This window comes from Scyliorhinus canicula, chromosome 20 (genome assembly GCF_902713615.1).
Source record: "Scyliorhinus canicula chromosome 20, sScyCan1.1, whole genome shotgun sequence".
In the NCBI taxonomy this organism is placed as follows: Eukaryota; Metazoa; Chordata; class Chondrichthyes; order Carcharhiniformes; family Scyliorhinidae; genus Scyliorhinus; species Scyliorhinus canicula.
In genome coordinates, this window is record NC_052165.1 from 52045541 (window position 1) to 52071654 (window position 26114).

Below are 26114 nucleotides of genomic sequence, written 5' to 3' on the forward strand. Positions count from 1 at the left end.
GCACAGGCTGGGAGGGTTGAAGGGCCTGTTCCTGTGCTGTAATTTTCTTTGTTCTTTGTACCCTCTCTGCTTCGGAGCTCCGACACTCGGCAGTCGAAAAAGAAGCACAAGCCATTGTGGAGGCTATTCGTCACTGGAGGCACTGAAAGAGTAGGATCATTTTGGGCTTTGTGTGGGCGAATAAGACCCCGCGAGTAAGGAGATCGCTGCTGGAGCACAGTCGGGGTGGGTTGGCGCTGCCGAACTTTTGCAACTACTACTGGGTGGCCAATATAGCTATGATTAGGATGTGGACAATGGGGGGAGCGGGGGGCGGGGGTGGGGGGGGGACGGGACGGCGTGGGAGCAGGACGCGACGTCATGTAAAGGTACTGGTCTGGAAGCTTTGATAACGGCTCCTTTGCCGTTCCCGCCGACCCGTTACTCCACAAGTCCGGTGGTGGTGGCGACACTGCGGATCTGGGGACAGTGGAGGAGGTAGAAAAAGGTGGAGGGAGCGTCGGTCTGGACCCCGATATGTAACTGATGAGACCATCAATTCACTAGACACGTGCTTTAAGATATGAACAGTGGTTTTAATCTACTTACTACAGAGCCAGCCTGTTAAACGTTGAACTCTCGATGAACTGGTCGGCTGGCTCTCTGCTCTTTCTCTCTTTTCCCTCTGGGATCGAATTAAGATGAGCTCCCCTCTGACAACTGCCTTCATAGCCTCCCAGACCATTGCCGCGGCTACCTCACCCATATCATTTGTTTCCAGGTAATCCTGGATGTTTCTGCTAATCCGCCCGCAAACCTCTTCGTCCGCCAGCAGCTCCACATCCAGTCTCCAGAGTGGGCGCAGCCCTCTTCCCTCTAAGCCGCCGGTCTACCCAATGCGGGCATGGTCCGAGACTGTGATTGCTGAGTATTCTGTCCCCACCACCTTTGGGATTAACGCCCTGCTCAAGACGAAGAAGTCTATGCGGGAATAAACCTTATGAAAGTGGGAGAAAAAAGAGAACTCCTTCGCTCTCGGCCGCGCGAACCTCCAGGATCTCTCCCCCCCCCCCCCCCCCCCCCCCCCCAATCTGCTCCATAAAACCCTTCAGTTCCTTAGCCACTGCCGGTCGCTTCCCTGTCCTGGACTTCGACCGGTCCAGCTCGGGGTCAATGATTGTGTTAAAGTCTCCCCCATGATCAGGTGGTGTGACTCTCAGGATTTTAATTTAGGTTAGGATTTTGCCTAACGTGAATCTCATAAATTCCACGTCATCCCAATTCAGAGCGTAGATGTTCACAAACACCACCTGGACCCCCTCCTACTTTCCACTCATCATTATATACCTGCCCCCCTTATCTGCCACAATTCTCCCAGCCTGAAATGCCACACCCTTACTGATCTGAATTGCTACCCCCCTGGTCTTCGAATCCAGCCGTGAATTGAACACCTGGCCTACCCTTCCCTTTCTCAATCTCCTGTGATCTGCGAGCTTTAAATGCTCTCCTGGAGCATTGCTACGTCTGCCTTTAAACCCTTTAGATGCGCGAACACGTATGCTCTTTTGACCGGCCCATTCAAACCCCTCACATTCCACGTGATCAGCCTGGACGGGTGGGGTGCTAGCCCCCCCCCCCCCCCCCCCCCTTCCCCCGCCGACTAGTCTCGAGCCCGCGTCCTTCACTTCCTCGGGTGCCCCCGCAGGGAGCCACCACCCCCAACCCTCAATTGGTACCCCAAAATTGATACCTCCTCTGTCAGCAAAGCAATGCCCCCCTCCCCTCCCCCCCCAAAAGCCTCACGCCCCAAAACCCCTGCCAAACACCAGCTGAGAACTTGCTTACCCCCCACTACGTTCCCAAGAGTCAGCTGACCCATGCTCACCCCGGCAGCTCCCGCCCCTGGCGCCGATCAGACTGTTGGCTCATTGTCCGGGCCCCTCTCCCCACATGAATAAACCAATTAAACAACCTCTCCAGCCCCAGTGAGTAAATAGTAATACGAAACGAAAAATAAACAGAAGACACAAACAATGCCCTGTGAGGAGACACTTGTTGAACCAAGGCTCCAACTTTCCGAAAAATTGCACTAAGTACAGGGCCCCCTCCCCCCTCCATATCTCAACTTTGCCGAAAACACTGCACCATCCAGCCACCACCACAGTCCTTACACGGACTCGACATTATATTAGAAACGGTACCGTTATCCAGACCCACCACCGCATTCCACTAAAGCTTAACTGTCCTTTAAAATCAGGTCCACCTTTTCTTGTTTGATGAATGACCATGCCTCGTCCGGCGTCTCAAAATAGTGATGCCGTTACTTATATGTGACCCATAGCCTCACTGGTTGTAGCATCCCAAATTTCACCCCCTTGCTGAAGAGGGTCGCCTTCACCCGGTTGAATCCAGCACGCCTCTTGGCCAGCTCCACACCCAGGTCCTGGTAGATGCATATCACGCTGTTCTCCCACCTGCTGCTCCGTTCTTTTTTTGCCACTGCAAGCCAAGTTCCTTGTCCGAGAAGCGATGAAATCTCACCACCATGGTCCTCGGTGGTTCATTTGCCTTGGGCTTCCTTGCAAGGGCTCTGTGCGCCCCGTCAAGCTCCAGGGGTCGAGGGAATACCCCCGTCCCTATCAGCGTCTCCAGCACCTTGGACACAAATGCTCCCGCATCCGACCCCTCCACACCTTCGGGGAGGCCCACAATTCTCAAGTTCTGTCTCCTGGACCTGTTTTCCAGGTCCTCCAGCCTCTCCTGCCACTTCTTGTGGAGGTCATCCTGCGTCTCCAGCTTAAGGGCCAATACGACCATCTCGTCCTCATGGTCGGATAGCTTTTTCTCCACCTCCTTAATCGCTTTTCCTTGTGTCGCCTGAGTTGCGATCATTTGGTCTATTGATGCCTTCATCGTAGCCAGGATGTTTTTTTAAGATCTGCAAAGCAGCCCCTAAGGAACTCCTGTTGCTCCTGTGACCACTGCGCCCATGCACCCTGGTCTATACCGGCCGCCATGCCATGCCTCGGCGCCTGCTCTGCACGGTTCTGTCTGTTGGGACTTAAACGCTTCACCTGGCCACTCCTGGTCCAGCTATCCATACAACAGAGAGGGAATCGTTTAGGCAGTGTTCACTTCACCAATCTGCCCCTAAAAGTCAGTGAAAACTACTGGAAAAAGGTCCTAGAGTCCGTTGCAGAGGGGAGCTGCCGAATGCGCGACCTACTCCTCCATGGCTGCCACCGGAAGTCAAGTCCCCACTCTCCTGATGGTGCCGCCATCACCCTCTAACCCCCATCCCCCCTTCCCCAAGTCCAACCTATGCCCCTCCATTTGCAACATGGACAAGATCTGCAACGCCTCGGCCATTCCCATCTGAGAACGGGACATGTCCTTCAGAACCTCATCAAGGTCAGCCTGGTATTGGGGGACATACCCTAACGAGGCAGACATTCTGCTGAGACACTCAGCCATTGCCGTGGACACCTTCACTAATGGTGGCAACGTTGTGCACCAGGCTCTCCACTGCGGTCGCCACCCTAGCAGTGTTAGCCTCTGTGCCACACATTGCTGGCGGCATCTCACTCCTCCAATCACCTATGGACTTGCTGGAATGACGCTGACATCTCCCTCTGAATGTCCCGGCTGCTCCCTATCGTCTCCAGCAGCACCAGGTAACCCTGTTCCACAGGCTCAGCATCAGGCTGGGACCCAGCTGGGTTCTAGGATCCAGCAGGCCTCCAACTGCTGTCTCGCCTGGGAGTTCTTGCCTCCACCTGATGTTATTCAGCAGCTGTGTGGTACTCATCAGATTGTGCCCAAGCCTGTCCACTAACATATGCCACCGAGGTGTTTGTATCTGCGCTGGTGGAGGGTGGGGAGGACAGCTGTGCCTCGAGTATAATGGTGGCATCCTTGGAACACTCCTCCGAAGTGGTCTCCTGGGAGGAAGGAGAGGGGGCCACACAGGATGAGACAGTGCTGTCGGCTGGAGGACCTGCGGGAGAATGGAAATGTGGTCAATGGGAGGGATGGGTCCATCAGTAAGGCAATAACAACTCAAGTTTCACAGGTCCCCTGGGTGGAGCCCAGCAGTTTCTCTGCAGCGTCCGCCAGCCTCCGCGTAGGTGACCAATCAATCCTCGGCCACCCCAGTCACCTCCAGGGCACACTGCTCAAAGGAGGTGAGGGTTCTTAAGTCCGGCACTCTTCCGCCAGTCTAGGCCCTCACCAGATGATTATGGAAAGCTTTTCCTGAGGAGACACAGAGGGGCATCATGAGCCACAAGTGTGATTCACAGTGGTGGGATGGGGTGCGATAGGAGGGTTGGGGAGGTTGAAGGGGGAGGAGATGGAGGGAGGGTTGGGGGTTACATAGAGATTGGGGGGGGGGGGTGGATGCTCCCTTGGGTGGATTGGGGGGCGTTGACCTTTTTCCGACATTGGAGGCCAGTCCTCCTGATCACACTCCCTGAGCTCACAGCTGTTGCCATCTCGCCCCAGGCAGCACTGGCTGCCCTATGGCTCGTCCTCCGAGACCCTCGAGTGAAAAGGACATTCCTCCTGGCCTCCACTAGGAGCCTCCACAGATCAGCTGGATTTTGGGCTGGTCACCTCAGCACCATTGCTGCGAGCTGGCTGAGGTTCGCTGAGCAAGTAGAGCTGAAGTGCTGCTTGGCCTTGTCAGCGGGGGACTGACGAGTGCGGTCCCAGCGAATCAGCTGGCGAGCTCGCATTTTTTTTAATAAACATTTTATTGAAGTATTTATGGTTTTATAACAGCAACAGAAGAAACAATGTACATGCAAATATAAACATAGTGCAAAAGTCGTCTTTCTCCTTCACAGGTCCCACCTTTACGAACACCATACTCTAAACAAAACTAAACCCCAAAACACCCCCCACCCCCCGCCCCGTTCTGCTGACAGTTAATTTTCCCCAAAGTAGTCAACGAATGGCTGCCACCTCCGGACGAATCCCAACAGTGACCCTCTCAAAGCGAACTTGATTTTTCCCAAACAGAGAAAGCTAGCTATGTCAGTTCGCCAGGTCTCCGACTTTGGGGGCGTTGAGTCCCTCCAAGCTAATAGTATCCGTCTCTGGGCTACCAGTGAAGCTAAGGCCAGAACGTCTGCCTCTATCTACTCCTGGATTCCTGGGTTTCCGAAACTCCGCAAATCACCACCTCTGGACACGGTGCTGTCATAATCTCCACTCATGTATATCATGAGATGCCGACAGGCAGTGATTGCCACACAGGATAACCAATGAACAACACAGGACACAGAACAACCAATCATCAGACAGGACACCACCACTACAAAGCCCGCAGGGCATTGAGCCTCTCCCTCTCTCACAGGACACAGCTACTGAGATAGTTAGAGTGCACAAGCCAGTGAACATCATCACCATGTGGTAGAGAGCTAGTCTGGTCAAGCCAGTAGGAGGTTATCAGTTAGATTAATAGAGTGTCAACCCACAGCAGATTATGTATAGCAATCAGCAGGTTCAATAAAACAGTGTTGGACCATCTCCTGTGTCGGAAGCCTGTTTCTAGTTTCACTGCATCCAGTTGCAGTTGATGTTAGACCAACTCAGATAACACATCATGGTACCAGGGAGCTATTAATTCTAACTAACCTACCTTTAGTGAATCTGCAACGACCAGCATGCAGCCATCCAGCGGCGTGGAAAAGATCGAGCCTCCTCCGCAACTCCGGATCTCCAGCAACCTCGGCGCCAACTGGAAAGACTCCTCAAAATCAACCAGTTGACGCTCACCGTCGTCATCGAAACATGCGTTGTCCATGAGCATGCCAGAAATCATTAATCCCGCATCAGGGCAGCAGAAACTGCAAAACTGGCCTCCCACAATGCAGAAAGGGTGCAGGCCATCGCAAAAATGCAAGGCCTGAGCATCGAGGAGAGTGGCCATTTCGCGCGCTTTTCCCGGGTCCCTACACATGCGCACCACGACCGGATGAACGAGGAGGCCCAAGACCCGAATGTGCATGTGCGAACATCGGCCAACCGCACTGCGCATGCGTGATGGCACACAGAACGCGCTGACATCAGCATCATGACGTGTCCAAATTGTGGCTCCGCCCATTTAAAGCGGCAATGTCCAGCCAAAGGAAGGTGATGTCTACAGTGTGGAAAGCCTGGGCATTACGCGGCCTTCTACAGGTTCGCTCCACCGAGCAACAGCCAGCGATCCCAGCTGCAGCGCAGACGTGTCCGTTGCGTACAACAAGTCATGCAGGATTCTGATCCTGACGGACCCCGATGCTGACTGCCTCAAGTCTCCATATTGGGTGGGCATCATCACCACGCGCGAGCTGGCCTCCACCACGCCTGTAAACCGCCTTTCAATCCTGAGTGTGGATCCTGACGACGAGTGGTGTGCTGTCATCACGGTCAACCAGTCTCGCATCCGATTTAAATTGGACACTGGCGCGTCTGCAAACCTCATATCACAGTCGAACCTCGACAGCATCCGAGACCAACCTAGCATTTTTCCACCAGCCTGCTAGATCCTTGACTACAATGGCAATGCCATAGCTGCCAGTGGATTGTGTCAGCTAGGTGTATCTCACAAGGCAATCAAGGCAATGTTACGAGTCGGGATCGTCCGGCCTGGCAAGGCATCCCTGCTCGGTGCTCGCGCATGCAAACTCCTAAATTTGGTCCAGCGCATCCATGCCATGTACTCGACACCGGCGACTGCCTCGCCAATGTGAATCTCCAGGCTGAGATAGACGACATTCTCACGCAATACCACAACATGTTTGATGAGAAGGGCACGCTCCCATATCGCTACAAGATATTGCTCAAACCGAGTACCATGCCAGTCATCCATGCACCACGTTGGGTACCGGCTCCTCTCAAGGATCGTCTGAAAACGCAGATACGAGAGCTCCAAGACCAGGGTATCATCTCAAAGGTCACGGAACCAACAGACTGGGTCAGCTCTATGGTCTGCGTCAAGAAACCCTCTGGTGAACTCCGCATTTGCATTGATCCCAAAGACCTGAATCGCAACATAATGCGAGAACTCTACCAGATCCTGAAGCGTGAAGAGATAACCTGTGAGACGGCTCATGCCTAATTCTTTACCAAGCTGGACGCCTCCCGTGGGTTCTGGCAGATACAGCTGGACGAGTACAGTCAGAAGCTGTGTATGTTTAACACTCCATTCGGCAGGTATTGCTACAACCACATGCCTTTTGGTATCATCTCAGCTTGCGAAGTATTTCATCGCATAATGGAGCCAATGATGGAGGGCATCGAGGGGTTGCGAGTCGATGTGGACGCGGGCTCATTTGGTCCACGACGCCCAAGGATCACATCGCTCGCCTCAAACAGGTTTTCCAGAGGATTCATGAAAACGGACTCCAGCTCAACAGAGCCAAATGCTCATTTAGTAGGTCCGCTATCAATTTTCTGGGTGACCACATTTCAAAGCAGGGTGTGCAACCTGACGCTGACAAGGTTCTGGCAATCAATGCCATGAAGTCCCCAGAGGACAAAAAGGCAGTCCTCCGTTTCCTCGGGATGGCAAATTTTCTCAGGAAATTAATTCCCAATATGGTATCCCACACCACGGCCCTCCGGCATCTCATAAAAAAGTCGACATCGTTCCAGTGGCTTCCTGCTCATCAAGCGGAGTGGCTTGAGCTGAAGGCGAAGCTTACCACAGCCCCAGTACTGGCGTTCTTTGACTCAACCAAGGATACCAAGATATCCACTGACGCAAGCCAGGACGGAATTGGGGCAGTGCTCCTCCAGCGAGATGAGTCCTCGTCCTGGGCTCCAGTGGCATATGCCTCCAGGGCAATGATTACAACCGAACGGTATGCCCAGATCAAAAAGGAGTGCTTGGGTCTCCTGACAGGAATAGTCAAGTTTCATGACTACGTATACGGTCTGCCAAAGTTCATGGTGGAAACAGACCACAGGCCTTTAGTCCACATAATCCAGAAGGATTTAAATGACATGACACCTCGGCTGCAGCGAATTCTTCTTCGTCTTCGCCGATATGACTTCAAACTCGTCTACAAACCGGGCAAGGAGCTGATTGTCACGGATGCCCTACCCCGATCCGTCACCACGCCGTGTGAACAGGGCGACTTCATTCGCCACATTGAGGCACAGGTGCAGTTGTGTGCCAGCAACCTCCCAGCCACTGATGAACGAGTTGTCCAAAAACACGAAGAAACTGTCAAAGATCCTCTACTGCAGCGCGTGATGCAGCACCTCGCCCATGGCTGGCAAAAGGGGTAGTGCCCCCAGTTCTTCAACGTTAAGGACGAGCTAACGGTTGTTGAGGGGATCCTTCTTAAACTAGATAGAATCGTCATTCCCCAAAGCATGCAAAACATGGTGCTCAGACAGATCCATGAGGGTCACCTTGTGGTCAAGAAATGTCGACGCAAAGCTCGGCAGGCAGTTTACTGGCCTGGCATCAGCCAGGACATTGCCAACACGGTCCTCAACTGCACAACATGCCAGAAGTTTCAACCAGCTCAGCTCAAGGAAACGCTGCAACAGCACGAGAATGTGACCTCTCCGTGGTCCAAGGTGGGGATAGACCTCTTTAACGCAAATGGGCGTGATTACGTGCTCTTGGTCGACTACTTCTCCAGCTACCCAGAAGTGGTAAAACTGTCGGACCTCACGTCCAAGTCAGTCATCAAAGCCTGCAAAAAGACGTTTGCCAGGCACGGGATACCACTCACAGTAATGAGTGACAACGGTCCATGTTTCCACAGTCAAGAGTGGTCCGACATTGCACGATCCTACCACTTCAGTCATATCACATCCAGTCCCCATTACCTGCAGTCAAACGGGAAGGCTGAGAAATGAGTCCATATTGTCAAGCAGTTGCTGTGCAATGCTGCAGACTGTTGGCATACAGGGTAACCCCTCAGTTGATTGGTTTGTCTCCGGGATAGCTGTTCATGAATCGCAATCTGAGGATGAATGTTCCAGCCATCCATGTTCCAGACCTTGACCACCTCACGGTGCTGCAGAAAGTGCACCGATCCAGGGACCAGCAGAAGATTACGTATGATGCTCATGCCACGGATCTGCCTGCGCTCGCTCCAGAAGATGGTGTTCGCATCCAGTTGCCTGAGGGAGGTTGGTCAGCCCAGCTGTTGTCGTCAGACAGGCTGCCCCAGGTCTTTCGTTGTTCAAATGCCTGATGGCTCAATTCTACGGCGCAACAGGAGGGCACTGTGCAAAGTTCCCTGCCCACCACCTGACCGCACTTCTCCGCATGTCATCATGCCTCCTCCGCACATCTTGCACCACGAGGCCACCGATCTGGCAGCGATCCCGTCTGTCCATGAGGCCACTAAAATGGCACCCAACCCGCCTGTCCAGATGTCGCCGTCCCCCCTCCACCTCTGAGGCGATCGACAAGAATTCATCGCCCGCCACAAAGACTGAATCTATAGACTTCAATTTTGTAAATTTTGTCCTGTTTGCTCTGTATCTGCACGATAGACACCTTCCCATGTACACATGTTCATTCATTCCCCACTTGTACATCGTCATGCATGCATATCCAGCCACGTTCCAAAATTTATTTTAAAAAGGGGAGATGTCATAATATTCACTCATGTATATCATGAGATGCAGACAAGCAGTGATTTACACACAGGATAACCAATGAACACACACAGCACAAAACAACCAATCACCAGACAGGACACCACCACAAGAAAGCCCACAGAGCATTAAGACTCTCCTTCTCTCACAGGACACAGGTCCTGAGATAGAGTGCTCAAGCCAGTGAACATCATCACCATGTGGTAGAGAGCTAGTCTGGTCAAGCCAGTAGGAGGTTATCAGTTAGGTTAATAGAGTGTCAACCCACAGCAGATTATGTACAGCAATCAGCAGGTTCAATAAAACAGTGTTGGACCATCTCCTGTGTCGGAAGCCTGTTTCTAGTTTCACTGCATCCAGTTGCAGTCGATGTTAGACCAACTCAGATAACACATCAGGTGCCACCCTTGTTTTCAACACCTTGGACATGACATCCGCAAACCCCTGCCAGAATCCCCTGAGCTTCGGGCATGCCCAGAACATATGGACATGGTTCACTGGCTCTCCGCACACCTTGCGCACCTATCTTCTACCCCAAAGAACCTGCTCATCCGGGCCACTATCATGTGGGCACGGTGAACAATCTTAAACTGTATCAGGCTGAGCCTGGCACAACATGTGGACATGTTGACTCGACTCAACGCGTCCGCCCAAAGACCATCCTCTATCTCTCCTCCTAACTCCTTTTCTCACTTGCGTTTCAACTCCTCGGTCTGCGTCTCCTCTGACCCCATCTGTTCCTTGTAAATGTCAGACACCCTCCCTTTTCCCACCCACGCACTTGAAACTACCCTGTCCTGTATCCCCCTTGGCGGTAGGATTGGGTAGGTTGAGAACTGCCTGCGTAGGATGTCCCGAGCCTACAGGTACCTAAACTTATTCCCTCTCGTCAATTTAAATTTCTCCTCCAACTCCCTCAGGCTGTAAAAGCTCCCCTCTAAAAACATATCTCTCATCCTCTCAATCCCTGCTCTCTGCTATCATGGAACCCTCCATCCAGCCTCCCCAGGGCAAACCGGTGATTATTACAGATTGGAAACCAGACCGATGCTCCCTCCGCTCCCACATGTCTTCTCCATTGCCCCCAGACGCTCAGGGCCACTACGACCACAGGACTGGTGGAGTACCGTGCCGGCAGAGGCGCCGTTACCAATGCCCCCAAACTAGTGCCCTTGCATGATGGCGCCTCCACTCGCTCCCACACCGACCCCCCCTCACCACCCACTTCCTAATTATGGCTATATTTGCCGCCCAATAATCATTACTAAAGTCCGGCAGCGCCCGCCAGCCCTCCCCAGGCTGCGCTCCAGCATGCCCTTTTTTACTCGCGCGTTCTTGCCCGCCCACACAAAGCCAGTGATCACCTTATTGACCCGTTTAAAAAAGGACTGTGGAATAAAGATGGGGAGACACTGAAACACAAATAGGAATCTCGGGAGGACCGTGATTTTCACTGTCTGCACCCTCCCAGAGAGTGACAACGGGAGCGCGTCCCACCTTCGGAAATCGTTCTTCATTTGGTCTACTAGTTGGGCCAGATTTAACTTGTGCAGCCATTTCCATTCCCGCTCCACCTGGATGCTTCGGCACCGAAAGCTTCCCTGTATCACCCTAAACGGCAGCTCCCCCAATCGCCTCTCCTGCCCCCTTGCCTGGATCGCGAACATCTCATTTTTCCCCATGTTCCATTTATAATTCGAAAACCAGCCATTTTCCCGCAGAATCCTCATAATTTCTTCCATTGCTTCTAGTGGGTCTGAAACATATAGGAGCAGGTTGTCTGCGTATAGCGAGACTCTGTGTTCCACTCACCCCCCGGACCAGCCCCTTCCAGCCCTTTGAGGTTCCCAACGCAATTGCCAGCGGCTCTATGGCCAGCGCAAACAGCAGTGGGGAGAGAGGGCATCCCTGTGTCGTCACCGGTGCAGCCTGAAATAGTTCGATGTTGACCTGTTTGTCCGTACGCTCGCCATGGGAGCCTGATACAGCAACCTGACCCAGTCAATAAAGCCCCACCCAAATCCAAACCGCCCAAGTACCTCCCACAGATATTCTCAATCCACCCGATCAAATGCCTTCTCTGCGTCCATTGCGATCACTACTTCCACCTCCATACCCTCTGGGGGCATAATGATCACATTCAGCAACCTTCTTACATTGGCCACTAACTGCCTCCCCTTAACGAATCCCGTCTGGTCCTCCCCAATCGCGTCCGGAAGGCAGTCTTCAATCCTAGAGGACAAGATTTTGGCCAACAGTTTGGCGTCTACATTTAGTAGGGAGATTGGTCTGTAGGACCCGCATAGCTCCGGGTCCGCGTCCCGCTTCAGGATCAATGAGATCGTGGCCTGTAACATCGTCGGGGGAAGCACCCCTCTCTCCCTTGCCTCATTAAATTTCCTCATCAACAGCGGCCCCAGTATCCCAGAGAACTGTTTATAACACTCCACTGGGTACCCATCCGGCCCCGGGACTTTACCCAACTGCATGGCCTTCAGCACATCTGTTATTTTCTCCAACCTAATTGAGGCCCCCACCCCTCGTCCACCTTCGGTAACTTCAGCCCCCCCCCCTAAGAATTGCATCATCCCCTCTGGCCCAGCTGGGGGTTCCGACACATAATGCTGTAAAACTCCTTAAATGCCTTATTAACCCCTGCTGAATCTCCGACCAGGTTCCCGTCCCTGTCCCTTACTTTCCCAATCTCCCTGGCTGCCTCCCTCTTTCTGAGCTACTGCACGAGCATTCTGCTGGCCTTCTCTCCGTATTCATAAATCACGCCCCTCGTCTTCCTCAGCTTCTCACCGCCTTCCCGGTAGTTAACAAGCCAAACTCCGCCTGTAGCCTCCGCTGCTCCCTTAGAAACCCAGCCTCTGGGGTCTCCGCATACCTCCTGTCGACCTGCAGTATCTCCTTTATCAGTCGGTCCGTCTCTGCTCTGTCTACCTTCTCCCTGTGGGCCCGTATCGAGATCAGCTCCCCTCTAACCATTGCCTTCAATGCCTCCCAAACCACCGCTGCCGAAACTTCCCCCGTGTCGTTAACTTCCAGGTAGTTCCGAATACATTTCCTCAGCCGCCCACACACCTCCTCATCCGCTAAAAGTTCCACATCCGGTCTCCAGTGCAGGCGTTGGCCACCCCCCTTGCTAACCTGTAGGTCAACCCAGTGCGGGGCGTGATCTGAGATTGTGATCGCCGAATACCCAGTGTCCACTACCCCCGTCAGTAGAGCCCTGTTCAGAATAAGAGAGTCAATCCGGGAGTACACTTTATGCACATGTGAGTAGAAGGAGAACTCCTTCACTCTCGGCTGCCCAAATCTCCGTGGAGCCCCCCCTCCCCATTTGCTCCATAAACCCTTTTAGCTCCATTGCTGGCACCCTGCCTGTCCTTGAGCTCAACCGGTCTAGCCCTGGGTCAATGACTGCGTTAAAGTCCCCCCATGACAACCTTGTGCAAATCCAGGTCCGGGATCTTCCCCAACATCCTCTTTATAAATTCCACATCATCCCAATTTGGTGCGTTCACATTCACGAGTACCACCGGCAGCCACTCCAGCTTCCCACTAACCATAATGTAACGGCCTCCCACATCCGCAACTATTCTTCCCGCCTCGAATGACACTTGCTTATTAATCAGGATTGCGACCCCTCTAGTCTTAGAATCCAGCGTCGAGTGAAAAACCTGTTCAACCCATCCCTTCCTTAATCTAATCTGATCAGTTACTCTAAGGTGCGTTACTCCTGTAACATTACCACGTCCGCCTTCAGTCCCCTCAAATGCGCGAACACACGTGCCCTCTTAACCGGCCCATTTAGCCCTCTTAAGTTCCATGTGATCAGCCTGGTTGGGGGGCTTATCGCCCCTCCCTCCGCCGATCAGCCATCACCTTTCTTGGGCCAGTCTCCAGCCGGCCCGCCCCCCAGACAGCCTCCGCTCCCGACCACCTTTTTGTCCCACAGCAGGTCCCTCCCCCGTCAGCAGAACATTTTCCCCTCCTAGTAATAGCACTAGTATGTAAACCAACCCCTTCAACAAGCATAACATCTGCTCCCCCCCCCCCCCCACTGCGCTTCCGTGAGCTAGCCCGCCCAGCTAGCTTGGTGACCCCCATCTGTGGCGCCAGACATTCTCCCACCTATTGTTCCCTGCCCCCTAACCCCCCGCTCGGACACACATATGCAAAAGAAAAACAATCGCAAAAAAGTTGCCCGAAAGGAACACGAAAAAAAATCAAACAGAAGATCCAACATCTAACATTCACACCTCTACCCCCATCAGTGTAAATGCAAACTTTAACTCACACAGCTCTGGCACCAGGCCCCAAATCAATACAAAAGGCATTACAAATAACATCAGAAAAATAAGAAACTTTTTTTAAACATGAGCACTGCAGCAAAGTTCAAAGACCTCAGTCCACCACCGGTGCCCTTTCCTTCTAGCGAAGTCCATCGCTTCCTCGGGTGACTCAAAATAAAAATGTTGCTCCTCATACGTGACCCAAAGACAGGCCGGATACAGTAGTCCAAATGCAGCCTTTTTCTTGAAAAGAGTCGACTTTATCTGGTTGAATCCTGCTCTTCTCCTGGCTACATTTGCACTCAGATGCTATTCGCCCATTTACAGCTCCGTGTCTGTCTGGCCCACTGTAAAATACGCTCCTTGTCCATAGCTGTGCAGTCTCACCACCATTGCCCTCAGGAGGGGTTCCCCACACGCAGCTTCCTCGCGAGCGCTCTATGAGCCCTGTCCACCTCCAAGTGTCGGGAGAACCTCCCATCCCAAAGTAACTTCTCGCTCATGTCCACTATGTACGCCCCTGCGGATGTTCCTTCGGACCCCTCCGGGAGACCAACGATTCTGAAGTTCTGCCGGCGGGACCTAGTCTTTAGGTCCTCCACCTTCTCCAGGAGCCTTTTATGCTGGTCTCTTAGCATCCCCACCTCCAACTCCACTGCAGTTTGATGTTCCTCCTGCTCAGTCAGTGCCTTCTCCACTTTCTGGATCGCCCGGTCTTGAGAATCTAGTCTAAGTTCCAGCCACGCAATTGATTCCTTAATCGGGCCCAAGCATTCCTGTTTCTGCTTATGTAGTTCATACAGGAGGGCTTCGCCAAGCAGGGGGCTGGGGCGCCAAGCCAGGACCCCGGTTGGCCGCCATGCTTTCTCCCGCTGCAGCTTCAGCCCAAGCCTTCTCTCTTCATCTATTTCTTCCTTTGTAAGCACTTCTGGTCCACCTCTCCATGCACTGATGTAGGAATCCACTTCACAATTGCCTCCACCATCAATTTACCGAATCAAGTCCGACAAAAAATCGGGGGGAAAGGTCCAAAGGTCCGCCCGAGCAGGAGCCACCAAATGTGCAACCTACTCCTTCATAGCCGCCACCGGAAGTCCTGTAGAGCTCTTATTTGTAGTGAGAAGTCCCTGAGGCCTCGTTAAGTGAATCAATTGACGTTGAATAGCGTTGCCGGCCTCGCAGGTCCAAGCACCAGGAAGCCCGCTGCAATTCCCACTCGCTTCAACACTGAGAAATCTTTCTGGAGAATCGTTCCCTGTGAAACTGACTGCAGCAATAAGAGAGCCAGGGCAGTGAATCAAACAATGTTTCCTCTGGGGTACAGGAGTTCTGTTATTCAAAGAGATGTCAGGGCTGCCAGCCAAGCCTCATTATATATGCATTGGTGTAAGGGCAGAGCTTGTCATCGGGGGTGTGAGGGGAAATAGGGAATGAGTGGAAATGCAGAATTGAGGCGAGCTGTGGGTGAGCTGTAGGCATAAGGTGGCATGGATTACATATGAGGGGTGTGTGAGAGGATGGGAGAGGTGACGACTGGAGGACCTGTATGCAGAATTTTTCATTATGGAAACTAAGAGTTGTGGCAGGCAGGAAAGTCATGATTCCCACTGGAGGGTTGGACGGTTTTTGGGTCAGATCTCCTGTATTTCAGCTCACTAATTATGCATCAGTGAGTTGTTCGTCAAATCTCATTGCGAGGCTGTCCTGGTTCACGTGATATCCCAAATACATCACCTCTTTCGCGTAAAACCTGCGCTTCGCGCGGTGCAGGCAGACCCTGTATTCGGAAAATTATTTCAACACTGCCTCAAGGTTCTGCAAATATTTCTGCCCTGTGACCAACACGTCGTTCAAATAAACCCAACGCGCGGCAATCCACGCAGGACGTTCTCCATGACGCGATGGAAGACTGCGCATGCTGAAGAGATTCCGAACGGAAACCGGGTGTACTGAGTCTTTTGTGGGTATTTATCATGACGTACTTCTCTTGTCCTGTATGTTGACATAAGCCTGAGGGCCTCCATTGCTGGATTGGTGCTGCATGACTGATTTCACAGTCATTATTACAGAAATGTGCTTGTTATTTCACAGTTTGACAGCTAGAATGGAGATTGGGCTTAATGTGGGTTTATGAATTCCAAAGTTTGTTGTGCAGTTGAATGAAATGTATTGTTATAAAGATTTATATCCTTGAAGGAAAGCAAATGTAGCAAATGGGTTTTTATGAATGACGGTATTTTTTCCACTTAGAACTTTATTTTGGAGGTCTTCATTTTGCCTCATCTCCGCATGAACCTGAGGTCTGTCGATGGTGGATACTAAATGAGTTTTCATTGTAGGTGTAAGGACAAAGGCTGTCCTTGATGGATGGGGAACGACACAGTTTGGCATGAGCTGGCACTAAACTAGCATAGGGCTATAATGAGTCATGGGGAATGATTGGACAGGCATAGGTTAGCATAGAGGCTATAATGGGCCATGGGGTTAGATAGCCAGTAGATTTTGGCATAGGGCCCATGGTGGTAAGGCATACATTGGATATAATGGGCCATGGGGGTGAATGGAGGGGCAGGGTTGGTATAGAGGTATAAAGGGCTCTGGGGGTGGGTGGAGGGGGCACAGGCTAATGTGCAGAATATGCAGGAATATAGAGGTTACATGAGGAGCCCAAGGTGGCATGAATTGGCGTGGATGGGGCATGGGGAGTGAGTGTGGGGGGCTAAGGGGCAAAGGCTGGAGGAGTGTTTCAATCTTTATTTTTAAACTGTGGATAGTGCTGGAGCCCCAAGCCCATCTCCATACACAGCATCCTCCTCAGCTCTTCCTGGGATTCCCTCACAAATTCTAATCCAACTTGCTCCCCGAACAATAAATGCAATGTCCAGGCAGCCATTTTTAAAGGCGGGTTTGCAGAGCTGGGAAATCTCCCGTCACTGCACACCCGATCTGGGAGTGAAAATTTGGGCTTGGATATGATGGTTGACATCAATGGGTAGGATACTCCATTCAGTTAATGCATGACTGACTTTATTTGATTTGCTTGAAGCTACGTTGATATTTATTATCAGTACATACTACCACTATTTGGAAAACTATAAACATTGAGGTGCGATTTAATGGCTGCATTGCACTTAAGTGAGAGCGCAATGAGGTCGTTAAACGGTGGGAGAGGCCATAATCAAGAACTGTGACAGGCACTGATCTGTTTGTGATCTAACCGACTGGCTCCGTTGGTGAAATCAGGATCCTGCCGTAGCGTGGCCAGAAACCAATAATTACCACTTCAGCTCAATCTCCATACAATTAATGGGAAAGACCCCGACCTAATGGTCCCCAGTCTCCAACAGCCTCCCCAGCAAGTGGTCACACGGGCACCAATTAGTACTTCTTTTTTAAAACGTGAAGCTCGCAGACAGGCTGCTGCAGGAACCTGAGCAGTGAACAGCCATCTTCGCTCACAGGCAAAGAACCCGAGGAACAGGGGTTGCTGCCCTGGTGCTCAGATTGGGTGGGGGAGCCAGCTGTGACGAGGTGGACTGCCATCGGTGGTGGTTGGGTGGTGGGGCCTAGCTATTGCTAAATGGGAATTGGCAATCGTAGTTAAGTGAGCACTTCACAGCTCCAAAGTGGATCCCCGTGGATAGGCGCGTCATTTAGCATGTGGGGGTTATTTCCCAGCATCCCAATCAGATTGTGATGCATGAACTCTGTGCCTGAAGGAGACAACACCACAGATGCAGCAGCCAACATCTGAACACCCAGGGGCAGGGCCCCTGCACCGGGGATATTTCCGCAACCGAGGGTGAGTATATTCACCGAGGAGGGGACCAGCGCCCAGTCCAGGCTGTGCAGGATCGATTAAATTGCTGCTCTCTCTTGTTAGCAGAGGGCTGGCAAGCGCAGTCCCGGCGAATCAGCCGGTGGGACCATGATTTGCGGGAGAAGACTACGGTGCCTCGTTAAGTGGACCAATTAACGTTTACACTTAGTGTTTACACTTACTTGATTTCTTCTCGTGTCCTGGTGGACAGGATCTTCTGCTGCCAAAGAAATACTGCTCATGAGGATGAAGAACAAGATGAGATTTGTAAAGATGTTGTCATTGACGATTCTGTGGCACAGCACCCGGAATCTATAAAGTAGGTTTGGATGAGATAATCATAATAATAAATCAGAAGTGAACAATTTGTTTATTATTCTTTCCAACTTATTGGCTCCTATCCTGACGCCTATATACAATACATTATCCAAAAAATAGTCCATCAATTCTTGACTCAAGTTGCCAGAAGACATATTGGGCAAGGCTATTTGGCCCGTTTGCCGTCGGCACTGAGAATGGGGATGCCAACGAAGGTGGGGATGGGGGGGGATGATGGTTGGGTCACACTGATAATTGCATGGTGCAGGGCGGTGACCCCACCATTGAGTGTTGGGGGGTGCGGGGAAGGGGGGGAGGGAGGGGGTTGACCCTTCGTAGTCAAAGGTTGGGAGCGTTTCCCTTTTCTGTCAGGGCTCCTGATGTTCAGAGGGGTGGGGAGTGGACTTTACCTTCACTTTGAGATTGGGACATCCCAGCTTTGCCGGTGAGTTTAGCCCCCCCCAAAAGCTTGCTGTGTAATCCTCGCCAGAACTTTGAAATTGCGCAGAGTGCTGCTTGATATGGTTAGAATAGACAGCTGTGAAACCAGTAAGTTTTCACACTGCTTTTCTCACCTGATCCAGCACTCTGTGTAATTTGGGAAAGTTCCACCCATTGTGAGTGTAAGAGACTGTCATTAGCAACCATCACACCTGTTTCTTTTTTACCGTAATGCATTGCCCAAGACTGAAATGCTTGGCCACTGAACGAATCTTAGATCCAAAGGTCAGTTGAAAATGGGAATCCATTCCATTAAAATTAATTCCACAAGCAACAGGAGACACTTCAGGCATGCAACAAATGCAAATAATATGCATTTGTAAAATATATATCTTATACTTCCTGCTATATTTCTGAAATAAATTCATATAGGCTTTCAGTTTTATTGATCCAAAGCATCCTGTTAGGCTGAATAAAGGAGTTGAACATTAAACCTGCCAACAAACCGTAAGTTATTTTCTAATTTACAAATTCTGACAATGTGTTTATTCCTTCATCTCTCATCAACTTTTTTTTAGTTATGCTCGAGCACGATTCAATGACCACATTGTGCCCGGTGAGAATTTGGGAGCGACGGGTGAATCGCATGCAAGCCCCAAATTGGGCTCCGCATCGGACAACCGGCTGCCAGACAACAAAATCCCTCTGTGTGGTCTCGACAGGGAGAAACTCCCTGAAGCCAAAAAAAAGTTGCAAAGGGCCATTGGATTGTGGGATGTTTCTTGGCACATAAGCCTCCGTGAAACACACTGCTAAACATGCCATTCAGCAGTCTTTAACTTGAGTCTGCTGAAACGCACTCCTAGTGTATTGGACACTGGTGGATGCTCCAATTCTCCTCTATAGCTAACACTCTAAAGGTGTATTGATCTCTTTTTAGTATTTGTTTCCTCTAGATCATATTCAATTAATGTTTCTGGCAAGTGAAAATTAAATTTTTGTTACAAAATATTAAGAGGGTAAATTTGATATCCTTCGAAAGAGTACTTCAACGATCAGGATTTATGGGTGGCATAGTAGCACAGTGGTTAGTACTTTGCTTCACAGTGCCAGAGACCCGGGTCGATTCCGGGTTTGGGTCACTGTCTGTGCGGAGTCTGCACGTTCTCCCCGTGTCTGCATGGGTTTCCTCCGGGTGCTCTGGTTTCCTCCCACAAGTCACGAAAGATGTGCTGTTAGGTGAATTGGACATTCTGGATTCTCCCTCTGTGTATCCGAACAGGCACCGGAGTGTGGCGACTAGGGGATTTTCACAGCAACTTCATTGCAGTGTTAATGTAAACCTACTTGTGAATTATTATTAAATTCTGACCTATAATTTTACAAAAAGAAAACTGTTTCTTGAAGTTGTAGCCAACAAACTAGCAGGGGTAGATAGGGAAAACCAGTAAATGTAATGTATTTGGATTTTCAAAAAATATTCAATAAGGTGCTGCATTCAATAAGGAAATGGACACACAAATGCTTGGAGTTTAGGATTATGGATAAAATATTGGCATAGATTGAGGATTGGATAATGAACAGGAAATCGAATGTAGGAATAAACCCGTTATTTCCAGGTTGCAGGCTCTCTACATAGTAGGATACCACAGGAATTAGTTCTTGTGCTTCAGAGCGGCAGGGTGGGACAGTGGTTAGTACTGCTGCTTCACAAAGCCAGAGACCCACTTGGGACCCAGGTTCAATTCCGGCCTTGGGTCACCCTCTATGTGGAGTTTGTACCTTCTCCCTGTGTCTGTGTGGGTTTCTTCCGGGTGCTACGGTTTCCTCCCACAGTGCAAAGAAGTACAGGTTGAGTGGATTGGCCATTAAAAATTGCCCCTTAGTGCTCAGGGATGTGCAGGTTAGGTAGGAGAGGGTGGGGTGGACGGGGGAGGGGACATGGGTAGTGTATTCATTCGAAGGTTCGGTGCAGACTCAATGGGCCGAATGGATTCCTTCTGCACTGTAGGGATTCTATGATTCTATACATTCTGCATCAATGACTTAACTAAAGAGGCCGAGCGTGTTGCATACTCATTAGCTACTGATATAAAGCTGGAGGGAAAAGTAAACTGGAAGGGAGACAGAAAAGAGGCTGTAAAAGGAAATAGATTCAGGGTGCGATTTAACCAAAAGGTTTCTAAGTGTGCGAGTGAGCGGGAACTGCCATGAGCTTACCATGCTCGGACCGGCAAGGCCATCACCGCTATAAAAAGTTAATTGGTTAATGAGACCCCACAGGTTTCATGAATGATGGTCCCGGCGGCTGATTCGCCAGGACCGTGCTCGCCAGCTGCCTGCTAACAAGGGAGAGCAGCACTTAATCTGCTCCTGGACAGCTAACCCCACTCAGCTTGCAGCCATGCCACTGAGAGGACCAGCCCCACGATTTGGGGATGCCAACCTGGGCAGATTGTTGGTCGTGGTAGAGGCGAGATGGGATGCCCTGTTCCCTCGAGGGTCTAGGAGGGTCAGCCACAGGGCAACCAGTGCTATTCAACTCGGAGAGCGTCACCAGGAGGGCGGGCATCCAGTGCCGTAAGAAGATCAACGGCCTCCACCGAGCTGCACGGGTGGGTTGATACCGGACCCCTGACCCCCCCCCCCCCCCCACCTCTACCAAGAATGGGTCTGGCCCAGCACCGTTCCGTGCCCTGACATACCCATGTCCAGTAATGCCACCCATGCCGCCCCAACCCATACCACCTATCCCACATACTCCCCATCCCCAATTTCACCCATACTCCCTATCCCCTTTTCTCTCCATACTCCCCAACCCCTATACTCCCCAACCCCCCTGCTTACACCCCAACCCACCCCCACACAAATCAAATCACACACCCCGCAATGAATAATGAATGCAGCTCACAATGCCACCTCTGTGTCCTCGCAGGAGAAATGATCCACAACAGATGGAAGATGGCCCAGATGGGCGGTGGGGTGCCGGACACCACAGTCCTCACCCCGTAAGAGGAACGGGAGCTGAGGTCGGGGTGGTGATCGAGGATAGCTCTGTCACCAGCATAAAGGTTGGCGGGCACCGAGATGGGGACCCGCTGGGCGTCACCCCGGCCATGTCCTCAGGGTGTGAGGAGGACTCTGCACACGGACCACCATCTTAAATATCTGTCGATGCTGCTACTGCTGCCTCCTCCGGCGTCTGGCTTCCTGGCCTGCCAGCAGCATCATGAGGGCTGCTTCTAAGGGGCCAGGATACCGTCCATTGCATGTAATATTTGTAAGAAATTGGGAGAAGGTGTGAGACTGACAACCAGTGGTGACTTCTACCCCGGGACATACTATTCCTCCATTGCTCCCTCTCTCCCCCATTGCTCCTGCCGCCCCATCCCCGCACCCCCCCCCCCCCCCCCCCCCCCCCCCCCCAATCGCCTGTCATCCAACACACTCGGCTGCCTGTCAGAGGTATGGCCGCAGCTGGGGCCCTGCTCACTGGACCCTCCACCCTGTACTACAGACACCTGCACGTAATGTTACCTGGACCAGGTGGTGGTGCCCTGCCCGGTGCACACGCCCACCCTTTGGTTGCCGAAATGTCCCCGGTGCTGGGCCCAGCCCCCTGGGTGTCCAGATCTTGGCAATTGCGTCTGTGGTGTTGCCTCCCATAGTGTTCAGGGGCAGTGTCTATGCACCATAGTCTGAATGGGATGCTAAGCAATAACTCCCACATGCGACATGCCACACCATGGGATGCAGTTGGGAGCTGTGAAGTGTTCAGTTAACTACAATTGCCAATTCCCAATGGCCTACATCTGCGCGGCCAGCAGAGGCCTCCGTGGTCGGTGGGAGTTATGGGTGGTCGGTGGGGCAGCCCAGCTTGTTGTGTTCTGTGGCTCCCCCGATCATGAAGACACACACAGAACATGTATGTTCTTTTTTATTTATAAATTTAGAGTACCCAATTCATTTATTCCAATTAAGGGGCAATTTAGCATGGCCAATCTACCTAGCCTGCGCATCTTTGGGTTGTGGGGGTGAAACCCACACAGACACGGGGAGAATGTGCAAACTACACAAGGATAGTGACCCAGAGCCGGGATCGAACCTGGAACCTCAGCGTTGTGACTGCTAACCACTGTGTCACCGTGCTGCCCGGAAAATGTATGTTCAACCTGAACAATTATTTATTATTAAACACGTGGGCAGGTAACCAACAGACCTATGTACAAACAAGACGAGTTAAGTTCTGAGAGATCTACTGTAAATGTGACTGTCCTACTATCTGTCCTGCGACCAACTGCCGAGATGCGTCAGTCACATCATGCACATCTGGCGCCACCAACTGGCAGGAGGTCATACCTGTGAGTACATGCACTGTTTTATACATTTATACAGTTATATACATATATACAACAGATGTGCATGTAGGTATAACACCACAGGGCTTGGTCTGAGATTGCTCCCAGAATGGGAACACACAATCCAGGGGGTGGCGTGGTGGACCCGCTGAGACACCCATCTCCCCATCCGCTCCTCCCCCCATGGGCGGACCTCTCCTGTTCTACACAACCACCCCTCCACTGATGGCACCCACCCAACGGAGGCTGTCCAGTAGCTGGCTTCCCCACCCACCCCTTTGAATACTGGCGTAACCCCAGTGCTCCTGCGCCCATTGCCCGAGAGTGAAGATGGATACTCACCTCCTCGGATCCTGACAGCAGCCCTTCCGCCAGCTTCATGTTTTTTAGAAGGAGTACTAATTGGCGCCCACGTGACCCTGGGGAGGCCGTTAGAATACATTATGGCAGCACGGTAGCATAGTGGTTAGCACAATTACTTCACAGCTCCAGGGTCCCGGGTTTGATTCCTGGCTTGGGTCACTGTCTGTGCGGAGTCTGCACGTTCTCCCCGTGTGTGCGTGGGTTTCCTCCGGGTGCTCCGGTTTCCTCCCACAGTCCAAAGATGTGCAGGTTAGGTGGATTGGCCATGCTAAATTGCCCTGAGTGTCCAAAATTGCCCTTAAAGTTGGGTGGGGTTCCTGGATATGGAGATAGGATGGAGGTGTGAGTTTGGGTTGGGTGCTCTTTCCAAGAGCTGGTGCAGACTCGATGGGCCGAATGGCCTCCTTCTGCACTGTAAATTCTATGATTCTATAATAATAATCTTTATTGTCACAAGTTGGCTTACATCAACACTGCAATGAAGTTACTGTGAAAAGCTCCTAGTCGCCACACTCCATCGCCTGTTCGAGTACACAGAGGGAGAATTCAGAATGTCCAAGTTACCTAACAACACGTCTTTTGGAACTTGTGGGAGGAAACCGGAGCACCTGGAGGAAACCTACGCCGTCACTGGGAGAACGTGCAGACTCCGCACAGAGAGTGACCCAAGCCGAGAATCGAAACTGGGGCCCTGGCACAATGAAGCAGCAGTGCTAACCGCTGTTCTATCATGCCGCCGACATACGAGAATACGGGAGGCCGTTAGATAGGGGGTCACTCCCGTTAATTGTATAGGGATTGGACTGAAGTGGTAATTATTGGTTTGTCGCCACGCTACGATTTCGCCAACGGGGGCCCCACCGACCACCCATAACCCCCACTGGGGTTGAAGGGGGGAGGGGGTGGAGGGAGGTGTTGTGTTGTGTTAATGTGATTTTGGTTGTGTCCGGGCGTACACCATGCTGTGAGATCTGGTTGCCTGGGAACTTTTGCGTCAATGTGCCAAAACAACATTTGGACCTGTTTAACTTTAGGCCGTTGGCATGTACACAGCGGAATACCTTCTGGAGACGGGACATGTTCTTCAGGGGTCGTGGACCATATGATGATGTCGTCCACGTGCACATGAACCCCTTCAATGCCTTCCATCATCTGCTCCATGATACGATGGAATATCTCCGATGCCGGGTTGATGCCAAATGGCATGCGATTGTAGCAGTATCTGCCAAAAGGCATGTTGAAGGTGCAGAGCCTTCTGCTGGAATCTTCCAGCTGGATTTGCCAAAATCCCTGTAATGCATCCAATTTGGTGAAGAAATGCCATCTCACTCGTGACTTCCTCCCGCTTCGGGATGGGGTAGTGTTCCCGCATCGTATTATTATTGAGATCCTTGGGATCAATGTAGATGCGCAGGTCCCCGGAAGGCTTCTTTACGCATACTATCGAGCTGACCCAGTCAGTCGTTTCGGTAGCCTTGGATATGATGCCTTTCTGCTGATGATCCTTGAGCTGTGCCTTCAGGCGCTCTCTCAGTGGAGCAGGGACTCGTTGTGGTGCGTGGACCACTGGCTTGGCATTAGGCCGCAGCAGAATCTTGTATCGATACAGCAGCGTGCCCATCCCGTTGAACACATCTGGATACTGGGTGAGGATGTCGTCGATGCCGGCCTGAAGATCCACATGGGAGGATGTCGTGGTGTAAACCCTTTGAATGAGGTTCAGCTGCTTGCAGGCGTGCGCACCTAGTAGGGATGCCCTGTCCGGCTTAACAATTTCAAAGCATAACCGTGCTTGTGTGTGTCGGTTGGATATGTGCAGATGGCAGGATCCCAGTGCCGTGATGGCATTTCCGTTGTAATCCAGGATCTTGCATGCAGCTGGAAGGACCGTGGGTGGCTTCTTAATGCATCTGAAGTCTGCCTGTGAGAGGAAGTTGGCAGAGGCACCTGTGTACAGCTTGAACTGGATGGGGCAGTGGTTGACCTTCATCACTGCTCGCCATTCGTCCTCGGAATCCACAGCTAGGATCGATTGGACTTGTGATGTGTCTGATGTGGCACTTTGTAGTAATGCCCACACGGTAGGCGTTGTCCAGGCATTCAGCATCTGGATCTGTTGGACTGCCAGGATCAGAATCCTGTAGGCGTTGTTGCACACTCCGGATGCGCTGTCGTCGGAATTGGGAGTGCTGACTCCTGACTGGTGGTGCAAATCTGCACAGGGGTGCATAGTGGCCTGGCTTCCCGCAGTTTAAACAGCATTTGCCTCTTGCAGGGCAGTGTTTCTTTAAGTGGGCATTGCCACAGTTCGAACATTCCATGATGTCGACGTCCTGACGTCCGTGCGTCGTTGCACATGCGCAGTGCGGTTCGCAGACGTCTGCACCTGCGCAGTGCGGGTTTCGGCCGCTTCGTTATCCTGTTCGCATCGCGCATGCGTCGGGCCCAGGGAAGAGTGCGCAAAATGGCCACTTTTGTCAATGCTGAGGTGCTGCATCCGGGAGATGGCCTGCACACTCTCCGCCTCGTGGGAGGCTAGTTTATCATTTTCTGCCGTTTATTACTGGGAATAGCGATTTTTAGCGTGCTCGTGCATGTTTCAATTGTGACTGGCAGGGTCATATGCTTGATCTTCAGTAACTGCTCTCTCAGAGGATCACAGTGAACTCCAAACACGATTTGGTCTCTGATCATGGAGTCACTGACATTACCGAAGTTGCAGGATTGTGCTAGCAGTCTAAGGTTAATTAAATATGAGTTGAAGGATTCGTCTTTACCTTGCAATCGCTGCTTGAATATGTAGTGCCCACCTCACAGTGGCTATCAAACTTGTCCAGGATAGTCTGAAACTTTGTCTTGTCCTGGTCTTCGGCGAAGTGAAAGGAGTTGAATATTTCCAAGGTGTGATCACTCGCTATG

General features: G+C 51.7%; 1 protein-coding gene across 4 annotated transcripts in view; it reads right to left on the bottom strand.

Annotated features, from left to right (window-relative positions):
• cacna1c (calcium channel, voltage-dependent, L type, alpha 1C subunit) overlaps positions 1–26114 on the bottom strand; it is a 1225933-nt gene that overhangs the window by 451283 nt on the left and 748536 nt on the right. For all 4 annotated transcript variants that reach the window (XM_038780480.1, XM_038780479.1, XM_038780478.1 and 1 more), the window contains one exon: positions 17898–18027. In XM_038780480.1, coding sequence (XP_038636408.1) covers positions 17898–18027 — 130 coding nt within the window. The remainder of the gene's footprint in view (positions 1–17897; positions 18028–26114) is intronic.